The sequence below is a fragment of the Sinocyclocheilus anshuiensis genome, unplaced genomic scaffold, assembly GCF_001515605.1.
Source record: "Sinocyclocheilus anshuiensis isolate Anshui unplaced genomic scaffold, SAMN03320099.WGS_v1.1 scaffold2416, whole genome shotgun sequence".
Classification (NCBI taxonomy): domain Eukaryota; kingdom Metazoa; phylum Chordata; class Actinopteri; order Cypriniformes; family Cyprinidae; genus Sinocyclocheilus; species Sinocyclocheilus anshuiensis.
Window position 1 is genome coordinate 37,584 of NW_015546252.1, and position 11,933 is coordinate 49,516.

At 37.3% G+C, this 11,933-nt stretch overlaps 1 protein-coding gene across 1 annotated transcript in view; it reads right to left on the reverse strand.

Annotated features, from left to right (window-relative positions):
• pde2a (phosphodiesterase 2A) overlaps positions 1 to 11,933 on the reverse strand; it is a 50,358-nt gene that overhangs the window by 19,982 nt on the left and 18,443 nt on the right. Inside the window, exons 6-11 of the mRNA XM_016503588.1 lie at positions 5,916 to 6,054; positions 4,016 to 4,068; positions 1,771 to 1,845; positions 938 to 979; positions 581 to 649; positions 159 to 289 (exon numbers count right to left, since the gene is read on the reverse strand). Of these exons, the coding sequence (XP_016359074.1) occupies positions 159 to 289; positions 581 to 649; positions 938 to 979; positions 1,771 to 1,845; positions 4,016 to 4,068; positions 5,916 to 6,054 (509 nt within the window). The remainder of the gene's footprint in view (positions 1 to 158; positions 290 to 580; positions 650 to 937; positions 980 to 1,770; positions 1,846 to 4,015; positions 4,069 to 5,915; positions 6,055 to 11,933) is intronic.

Consider the following 11,933-nt stretch of genomic DNA (forward strand, 5'->3'; position numbering starts at 1 on the left):
TTTCTGAAGATCATGTGACACTGAAGACTGGAGTAATGATGCTGAAAATACAGCTGCGCATCACAGAAATAAATTACAGTTTAACAGAGATTCACATAGAAAACAGCTGTTTTAGATTATAATAATATTTCACTATTTTTAATGTCATCCTCACACACCTCTGTCCACTCAGTTTGTTGAAGGTACACGCTAGCGCCACCACCTGTCCAGTGGCTTGACTGATGACAGGAACACAGAGCATCGAGTTCGGCTCGAACCCCAACAAACTGCTCAATAACCCGCGTTCCTCCTGCAGAGACACACACACACACACACACACACACACACACGCGTTATCCGTCATATAGGAACGTCTGTAAACACAAGCAGCACGTCAACATGTGTGTGTTTGACGAGTTTGATCCTGATTAAAGTGAAGGATAGTGACAGTGTCTGTTCCAGCTGAACTCATTCAACACAGATCATCTATCTGTCTGTCTGTGCTGATAATTAGCTGGTTTTGGAGAGCTGTCAGTTGGGAATGAATAAAAAAAGCTTCGTTATTATCCGCAGCTGTCTGTGTGTGTGTGTGTGAACTGACCTGGCTGACGTCCTGCAGTGTAATGGATTTCTTTGTCTCCACCACCTGCCCGAACCGACCGAACATAAGCTGTATAGAGAGAGAGAGATGGTTATTTGCTGCTGAGAAACAATATTTCTCACACACACATACACACAAACACACACACACACACACACACTCACTCTCACACATACACACACACACACACACACACACACTCTCTCTCACACACACACACTAAACACACACACACACACACACACACACTACATTGCATTGCATTCATGGTATATGTTTAATTTGATTCAAACCCATAAGTTGCTGTTTGAGTAACAGAAACACACACACAAATAACAAGAGAAAAGAAAAACTTACTGGAAAACTGATTTCCTCTTCCAAAACTTTATCTCCGACAACCTGCAGAGAAAATACTCTGTGAGAGAGTGTCTGTTTGTGTGTGTGTGTGTCTGTGTGTGTGTGTTTGTGCCTGTGTGTGTCTGTGTGTGTGTGTGTGTGTGAGTGTGTGAGTGAGTGTGAGTGTGTGTGTGTGTGTCAGCGACACGCTGTCTTTACAGTACGGAGGATCTCAGCTGGTGCATCGAGTGAAGACGTACCGTAAGATCGCTCCCTGGACGCAGCACTCCAAAGACATCATGCAGACGCTCTCGCGTTACTATAGCAACGCCTTCTCAGGTAAACACCTGGATGCTGCTTTCATGCTGTGGTACGGCATGGTATTATGTTCAAAGATTCATGGTAACATCATGGTACTCAAGAAACATTTCTGATTATTATCAATGTTGAAACAGCATTTATTTGAAATAGAAATCTACTGTAACATTATAAATGTCTTTACTGACACTTTTGATCAATTTAATGCGTCCTTGATGAATAAAATTCTTTAAGCATCAAAAACTGTGTTCAACATTGATAATAATCAGAAATGTTTCTCGAGCAGCAAATCAGCATATTAGAATGATTTCTGAAGATCATGTGACACTGAAGACTGGAGTAATGATGCTGAAAATACAGCTGCGCATCACAGAAATACATTACAGTTTAACAGATATTCACATAGAAAACAGCTGTTTTACATTCTAATAATATTATACTATTTTTCTGTATTTTTGATCAAATAAATGCAGCCTCTGTGAGCATAAGACACTTAATTCAGAAACAATATAAAAACATATTTATGAGTGTGTCACCTGACAGAAGAGTTGGTGATTGTCTTCAGACACCAGCAGTAAACAGCAGCACTGCGACTGAGTTTCTGTCTGCAGCTGAAAGAGAAACTCACACACATCAGAAACGCACCGCATGCATGTTTGTTAGTCATTCAGACCTGATTACACACCATCATAATAAAAGATGATGAAAAGCTTATAATAACTAGAAATATACAGTATATTGACTATTAAAATACAATTTTCCATGATTTTGTAATGATTTTATTAATTTTATTATTTGTAAAATGATAGTCAGTTATATTCAATTCTTCCCTCTGCTTTAATGCATTTGATTTTCTGTCCATCCGGATGTTGTGGATCACAGAATGACTAAACGACACATGAACACCAGCAAACAAAACCGGCACTGAAACGAAAGTAAACTGCAGGAAGATCATCTGACAGAAAGATGTTAAATCAGACATAAACGCAAACAAATGGAGTGTCATGTCAGGAGCTGGAAGCTGAACGAGCCACAGAGGAACGGAGACGGCTCTTCAGCTCTTTACCTTCTGGAGTGATTTATTTGGAGAGGCGACAGACAACATTCATTTTTCAAACCTGCAATTCGTAAAATGTTTTCCCTTAATTCAGACTGAGCGGCGTAATGTAATCATATCATTTCAGGGATTATTGCATTCTGGAGATGAAATTATGTTTAGCAATAACGCAGAAAGGGGTTACGACTCAAACGTCTGTGTGTGTGTGTGTGTGTGTGTGTGTGTGTGTGTGTGTGTGACAGAGAGAGAGTGTGTGTGTGAGCAGGCACTGACCTGTACAACACACACACACACACACACACACACAAACACACACACACACTTTCATTTCCGTAACAGCGGGTAGCAATAAACATTATGACCTGTAAGTGAACATAAATCAGCTGTCCTGCTCCAAACGGCACGACAAACTCATCTGCATTTGGATTTTAACCTCCCATTGACTTCTGTTGTTTTTATTCAAAGATAATGATAGTTTTTCCCCTAAATGTCACAGAAAGCACCATTACAGCTAACAAAAATATGTTCTGAGAATGTTTTGCTAAGATTCCCATTACGTTATGAAAACGTTATTTCTGAATGTTCTCTGAACATTTTAAATGTGCAGTTTTTAAATGTTTTTTCTTGGTTATGAGTGAATGTTAAGGGAACATTCCATTGTAACATTGTGCAAACATCATGGGAACGTTACATTTGAATGTTCTCTGAACGCTCTGAAACAAGTAGCAACATTTAAAAACCGTCAGACGAACTGAAACATTCTGAGGTGAGAGCACTGCTTCAGCAGAGTGGATCGGTTTGTGTGTTTATGAATGAGGAAATAAAATAAATCATTTATGCATGACAACAAAAGCAGTAAAATAAAATAATGCAATAATGCAAAAAGGGGTCATGGCTCCAGTATTTGTGTACAACGGGTATCGGTCATAACAAAAACAGACAATAAATAAAATAAAAAGTACGTTCTAAGAAAATTTTGCTAACGTTCGCAGTAAGCTAAAAATGAAAATGTTTAAAACATTCGGTTTTAAAACGTTTTTCTTGGCTATACGAACATTAAGGAAACATCTCATTTTAACATTTTGCAAACGTTCCTTTTGAATGTTCTCGGAACATTTAGTAACATTTAAAAAAACATTAGATGAACGTCCAACTGAAACGTTTCAGAAATAAAATGATGTATAAATAACATTTTTGTGTTAACATTTTGAGATAACTTTGCATGAACGTTCCATTAACATTCCTGTAAGAACACTTGTTCATAACTCTCAGAGAATGTTCCTTGTTAGCTGAGATAATCGTACATATTTTAACTGTGCTGTCTTCACATGCTGTCTATGCAGGCAGCTCACTAGGTTTGAGAACGGAGCCGATGTCTGTAAAACAATTAATTCTCAACACAAAGTCTAATGACACCGAAGAGAAGATTATGTGTGTGTTTGACTTGTGCACGAGGTTAATTGTTTTGTGACCTTGTTTGGTTGCGTAGTTGTAATTGAATAAGAGTCTGGAGGGATTGTAGATCAGTGACCTTCATGAGGAGCTGCAGGCGTCTCAATAACACTCTTATCACAATCTCAGCTGTAAATAAAAGCCAGCCGACCTTCCTCATTCATAAACACACAGGACTCGCTGCAATAAACGAGGAAAACAGATCCAAGACTCCAGGAGCAGAAGCGTCAGCTGGGTTCTCTGTTCTCTGTGTGTTATGAGTCTATACTTACATAATTGATGACTTTCAGCTGCAGGGAGGCGGCGTCCAGATCGTACAGCTCACCTGTCAATCACACACAACTCAACACAATTACACTGATCCATCTGACTGTCCAAAACTCATCGCCAGCTGTGGGTGGTTGCTAGGGTGTTGCTAGGTGGCTGTAAGCTCAGTGCTTCCCACACATAGACTTTATCTGGGCGGGCCGCCCAAATATATTTGGTAACACATTTTTGCTTTTCATTTTTTTTATCCTCTTATACTTTTCTATTAAACATTAAAGCTTTAAAGTTTAAAAAGCTTTAAAGTAAAAAACATTAAAGTTTTTAAATATATTTTTATAGTGCAATCATTTCACATTCAATCTTCAAATTAATGTAGAAACAACATAAAGACTTAAATATTTTAATATTTGTTTTTTTTATGACTGAAGGAGAGTATCACTGATACCAATACTACTGATGTCTCTATGAAATAGTTTTTTTCCTAATATTTAACCGTTGACTAGCATTCAACATTACAGTATAATTGAGAGCTGTCAATTTTAACATTTATTAGACTTTAAAATAACTTCTAATTTAAGTGAACTTAAAACAATCTTCACATAAACCCATTATAATAAATGTCATATTTAGCTACCTGTGCCTAAATTAAATATACAGTTATCAAACAGTTATCAACAGATGAATCCTTGAAGCTACAGCAGTTATTGATTTGCTCTTTTTTCTTTTGTTCTTTGATGAACAGCATCACAGCAGCTGTTATCAGGTTATTTTGGCTGCTTGAAGAGCTGCTGCTGCTGAACGTGACGCAGATCTGACACGCTTCGTAGTTTCTCATAACTATTTACCTTTTCTGAACCACTGCATTTCAGTGACATGTTCTTAAATCTGACTCATATAACAAATACTTACATGCACACAGTTTTAAGGCAGCTTTAATCGCCTTTTCGGTAACTTCATGACAACTGACGACATAACTGCGACATTGCATGTTTATAGTTTCATTTGCACTTTAATATGAAATGATACAGGCTACAGCATGCACCGCCGCATTTGTGCGAGCAATTGAAGAACACGTGCTACGAGCACAGTATAATGGCTGACAGGACAGGAGAACTGGTTTTTACTGACATACGGACTGACAGCATCTCATCTGACCACAGTTAAAGGAGTAGTTCACTTCAAGAATTAAAATGTCCTGATAATTTACTCTCCCCATGTCTTCCAAGATGTCCATGTCTTTCTATCTTCAGTCGCAAAGAAATGAAGGTTTTTGAGGAAAACATACCAGGGTTTTTCTCCATATAATGGACTTTAATGGGGACCAACGGGCTGAAGGGCCAAATTGCAGTTTCAGTGCAGCTTCAAAGGGCTCTACACGATCCCAGCCGAGTAATAAGGCTCTTATCTAGTGAAACCATCGCTCATTTTCCAAAAAAAATAAACATTTATATACTTTTTAACCACAAATGCTCGTCTTGCACTAGCTGGACTTCATGCATGACGTAATCACATTGGAAAGGTCTTTTTATTCTGGAAGTGAACTAATCCTTTAAATATTTAATTTTGATCATCATTAAAGTGATTTTTTTTTTCATGGAATTGTAATATTTCAAATGCATGCTAATGGTGTAGTCGAGGACTTTCGTGGTAAATGGATAAAAAGTACTTCATATCCCCCTAAACACAGCATAATCTGTATCAAATCTGTGTCACATGTAGTAGACCATTTTTGTGCCGTGGGTAATAGGAGGATATGTTTCAAACCTGTGGGAAGCACTGCAGCTATAAAGTTAGTCGATGATTCTTGTTCTGAAAGTTACATTATGTCACACAGAATATCAAACTCTTTTATTCCGCAGCTCTTTAATGCTGCAGTACCACAGATGTGTTTTGCGTGTTTCTCACCACACAGCCGTAGGATCTTATGGTCGAGCTCTCTGTAGTCTGTGTGGGGTTTGGGCTTCGCTGGTGCATTGTGGGATTGAGCATGTGGCCGTTTGGAGCATCTCTGAATGTCTCTGACTCGCTTACAGGCCACAGTGAGCTGTTGGGACACACACACACACAGTATAAACAGTGTTACTTGCATTCTGACATTCACAGGTAGTAATGCTTATCCAGAAAGTGTCAGTAAAAGATCTACTTACTTTCATAAATATCTCACATGACTATGAATGTGATATTGTGTTTATACAACAGTTCAACTGCACAAGTGTGTAAATAAATAAGAAACAACCACAGAGTGTCTTAAAAAACGGAACTACTTCCTTCCGCCACAGATTCAAATCTCAGGTTGCCAGTTTAACAGCTCCGTTACTAATTCGAGAATGTTACTTTAGAACTGGTAACAAAGTAACGTTGAGTTACTTCATTGAAAGCTTATTGTATCACTGGATTATGTGGAGTAGAGTATTATCAGAGAAAGATGGACTGAGAGTGTGACCCTCTGCATCTGATAAAGCATTCATTCTTCAGCTCAATCTCATATTCACAATAAAACATGAGTTTGAATGTCTGTGGAGGAAAGCGATATCTTTGTCGTACTGTCCTTTCATCTGTTAAGGGTGATTTCTGATGACAGCGCTGTTCACTGCATTTGTTAACTGCGTCCTACAAGTTGTTGTTTGAAAGTAAAAATAACGTCCTTGTTTACAACAGTGTTTCAGTCTCTTTCAATATAAAAGTCTTTAAAGCTTACTCAATTAAGAAAAATTGTCGCATCTAATGAAGGAATAATGTCACTAAAATCACCACCACGAACACACACAGTTTCCCATTAATAAGTATTATTATTAAACAATATTATTTATATGAAATATTTTTATTGAATAATAATATTTAATAAACAGCAACAGCCATCATAAAAGTTGCTAGGCAATTCAGTCAAAAGTACAAAGGCAGCGCTCTGATATACAGCATTAAAGTTACATGAAATATAACGTGATGAGATTTTGCTCTTAGCCAAAACTATTTGCTCTGGAACAAATAATAGATTAATAATAAGACCAAAGATTGCCCGTTAGTTTTACCCAGAACAAATTATATCTCATGTTTAACCACTATACAGACATCAGAGCCAGTGGGAAATTGCAGAAGATCTGGCCGAGGTGAGGCTGCTCTCGGCGGGTTCATGAGCGCTGAACGGCCGCTGACGCCCTGGAGCTCACATCTCCCAAAACATCGAGACACATTTTCAAATAGACGTTATCTTTATTAACAAACCACATATTTGAAGTCTATCTGAAGTCCTAAAAAACTCCTAAAACTACATTCCGTGACACAAAAACAGTATTATAAAATTATAGTGGATTTGTGCGTCTGCCATGACACTTGCTGTGAGAAATACGGCAAGCGCAGTGATACTAGTGATACTAGAGACGGTTCCCGTGACGATATTGGGTGAACAGACCTCTCAGCCAATCAGATTCGAGGTACTTTTTTTTTTCATAAAATCTTTTCTTCATGACAGATTTTCGGTGACCGAGAGAGCTCAACGCGCTGCAAATGAAAAAAACACATGAAAATAGAAAAAAACAACTGCAAATTAAGAAAACATCTTCATCAATTTGACAACAAACGCACTGCAAATTCTTACAGCACAACCAAATACAGAAACGGGCAAGAATACAGAAACGGGCAAGAATACAGATCACAACAAGCAGGATTCTACATTTTACATGTGCCAACTGTTGTGTTGTGAGAATTTGCAGCGTGTGTGTTGTCAAATTGATGAAGATGTTTTCTTAATTTGCTGGTGTTTTTTCTATTTGCATGTGAAGATGTTTTCTTAATTATGTGTTTTTTCTTTTTCAGAGTGTAGATCTCTTTTGGCCACCGTACAGATTTTTTTCAAACATACATATATAATTAACAGTAATTATGTTCCCTCTAGCCTTTTTATAGATAACTAACGAACTGTGAACACTGGAAGACTTTCCTGAGGTAATTGTGACATTGACCACAAGCTGTTTTATTGACCTCTTTCTTTCGGTTGAAACGCTGATTGAGCGATTATATGAGACGTGATACATCTCTGTCAGTTGTACTGTATTTTTAAACATACCTTCTTAAGTTCATTCATGTTTATTTCGTGTTATAACTGGTGTTAATGTGGAAGAGACTGAACAAAAGTGCTACAGCGATCTGTCACGCCACATTTAAGAGCGTCAAAACGGCATGTATTGTTTGAATTCTGCGATAAAACTGACATTATTTGAGAGCTGAGAATTTGTTTCCTATGAGAAGTAACAAAGCACAATTGTAATTACCAAATGGGAGGCGCGCTACAAATAATGTTAAAAGAAGTGATGGAAACCGCGGATCTGGCAACCCTGACTTGAACAATGGGTGGGGTCAAATAGAACCCGCGTTAACTGTGATTTTTTTTTTTTTGTAATTGCATTGCGTTAATGCGTAATTATCGTGTTAATATTTTTAAAAATATTTTCAAAATATATATTTTTTAAATAATTATAAACCCAATGATGCATCACAAAAACTGCTGATTAACATTCATATTAATCAGTATTGTGCTCAGGCTGTCGCCAGCTGAAAAGGACAGTCGTTTCAGAGCTTGAGCAGCTTGAATACAATGAATACAAACATGTATTTTCCTCAATTTTAAACTCGTATTGACTTTAACCTTCACCTTAAGGCACAAACTGAAATACATTTGCTCTTCATATCTCGAGTACTTTGATCTATAAAGACAGAAGTGGAATCACGATCCCTTTTTCTGATCTTCATTTTTTTTTTTTCAAAATCTTTTTGATTTTCATCAAAAGCCAAATAACTCTGTCCGTTTCTAAATGGCCTTCAGATTCACTGCCTGTTCAGATCTGTTTTATTTTCTCTCTCTGTCATGTTCGTGATATTTTCTTACCGGCACACACACTCTTTAGTGAACACTACAAGGGCAAACGCAGCTAATGGAGGACGACAGCCTTTCATTTCTCTGCTTCTGTTTTTCCGGCTCACAGAAACACATCAGATGTTTAATTAAGAGAAGGACACTGCAGCACAGTTAAATGATACGACATGAGAGTGTATATGACCACATCTAAAGAGTGTTAGACAGTGACTACATTCACATCAGAGCGGTTACTATATTGTGTTTTAATGCCACTGGATTGACCAACCAGAGGACAGGATCATGAATTTACATTATACAATACAGCACAACGGAATATTATATTAGAAACACACTGAACGTCTATTCAGCACGTGACTGTACTGAAATCTATTGTTTCTGCTTATAAATCTTTCTTTTTGCTTTCACTATTTGTTTGCTCTCATCGTAAGATGCTTTTAAAGCATCTGATGTAAAATAATAAAAAATCTAAAAATGGATTTTATATATATACAGCGACTTAAGACTGCTTTTGTGCTGCAGGGCCACAGATGTATATAATTAATGAACAAATAAATAAATAAATATTTCAGTAGGAAGCAAAGCTTATTTTAGGAAAATAAAACAAAATAAAAAATACAAACAAATATTGAAATACATTGTTTCTGCTTATAAATCTCTGATGCTTCTTCTTGCTTTCACTTGCTATTTGTTTAGATGCTTTTAACATGTCTGATTTAAAATAAAAAAAAATTACAAATTAACAAAAAATAAATAAATAAAAGTATTTTAGAGTAATAATGATAACTGTGGTGCTATGGTGAATTTATGTAAGGGAGAAAGTGAATCTTGTTTTTTGGGAGGAAAATAAATAAATAAAAACAATAACAATAAATAAATAAGTTGCAGTTGGAACAATAATGGCAAATCTGTAATGGAGAGAGAGCTAATCTTATTCTTGGAGAAAGAATAAAAAAAATAATTTTAATTATTGTCAAATAATTCTGTAAGATAGAGAGAGCTAATGTCATTTTAGGGAACAAATAATAAAAAATAAATAATTGAAAATATACTGAAATCTATTGTTTCTGCTTATAAATCTCTGATGTTTCTTTCTCTTTGCTTTCATTGGTTATTTGTTTGCGCTCTTGTTTTTGCTCTCGTCGTGAGATGCTTTTAAAGCGTCTGATGTTAAATTGCTTCTCTAATCAACCGAATCAAAGCTCTGTGGAGTGTGTGTGTGTGTGTGTGTTCTGCTGCTGCTGATGATGATGATGGTGGTATGATGAAAGCTTTTGGACCCTTATCACCTCAAATAAAACCTGAGGGACGGAGGCGGTTTGGCTCTTGACTCACCGAGATAAACATGAGGATGAAAGAGCCCTTTCTGAAATATACCAGAGTTTCTGCACAAATACTGCAGTAAGAAGACCTATTTAAAGCTTTGAATTGAAATGATATTTTCTTATGGATCTATTCACACAGGGGATGAAGATCTGTTTGTGCTACATTTATTTATTTATTTCCTTTATTCTTGGTTTCATCTCTGCTCTGCTTTGATTCTCTGGGCTGGGTTTCCCAATAACGATGGATCTTAGCTCTTAAAGGGTTAGTTCACCCAAAAATGAAAATTAGCCCATAAATTACTCACCCTCAAGTCATCCTAGGTGTATATGACTTTCTTCTTTCAGACGAATCCAGTCGGAGTTATATTAAAAACTGTCTTTGATCTTTCAAGCTGTTTAATGCCACTCAGCGGGCGTTGCAGTGCATCAGTCCAAAAGCAGTTAAATAAAATGCATAAAAAAAACATCCATAAAAAAAGTGTCTCACACGGCTCCGGAGGGTGAACAAAGGCCTTCTGTAGTGAATTTATGCGTTTTTGTAAGACAAATGTCCATATTCAAAGCATAATAATCACTTTAATGTAGCTTGCGCTCACTGTTGTACACTGGAAGCAGTGACGTATGAGTCCAGTGTTGCGCACTGAATATGGATATTTTTCTTACAAAAACGCATCGATTCGCTACAGAAGGCCTTTGTTCACCCCCCGCAGCTGTGTGAGGCACTTTTTTTTATGGATGGGCGCTTTTTATTTCACTTCTTTTGGACTGATGCATGCAACACCCGCTGAGTGGCATTAAACAGCTTGAAAGATCAAAGACCATTTTTTATATAACTCCGACTGGATTCGTCTGAAAGAAGAAAGTCATATACACCTAGGATGACTTGAGGGTGAGTAATTTATTGACAAATTTTCATTTTTGGGTGAACTAACCCTTTAAGAGCGCTCTCTACGCGCGAGGTTACGAACGCTCGCCACAATTCCATGTGCGTTTCCCAAATATGCCTTTAACACGAACACGCTCTTCGCTGTCCGTTTGTCAAGTGCTGAAATATTACCTTACCTTACCACCTGATGTGGATTAGAAGAAAAAAAACTTTCTAAAAGATGAAATTAATGTTCTTCTGGAGGAGGTGGAGCGAAACAAAAATGTCATTTTCAGCAGATTAAAAGGACAACATACAAATAATGAAAAATAAAACATATGGGAGGATGAGGCTTGCAAGGCCCTCCATTTCTGTGCCATTTCTCTTGCCAGATCAGTCAGATAATATGATTGTTTTATGGTGATTCGTTACGTTTCTATCATTTCTTGTGCAATGTGAAATGCTTTCTATATGTAGTTATTTCTCATCCTATTGTGCAATGTCTTTTGCAGGTCGTGGGTGTCACAGATCGGCCAGACTCAACCACCTCCCAATCACAGCGAACACCTTCACCTGAGTACTGATCACACGCACCTGTCACAAATCTGCAATCATCAGCTCCCCTTCAAAAGCACACACCTCACTTTACTCCAGTGTCCGGTCTCGTTTCAATGAAGTGGACTCTCTCTCTATGCTATTCGTGAGATACATTGAAAGACTTACCTGCCTGTTATACTTACCTGCTGTGTTTTCTCCAGTGTGTTCTCCTGTGTTCCATTCCCTAGTCCGTTCCAGTCATCAGCTCCGTGAAAACTCCGTGTACTCTTCAACTGAGGTGTGTGCAGTCCTCTGTCTCCCTTCCA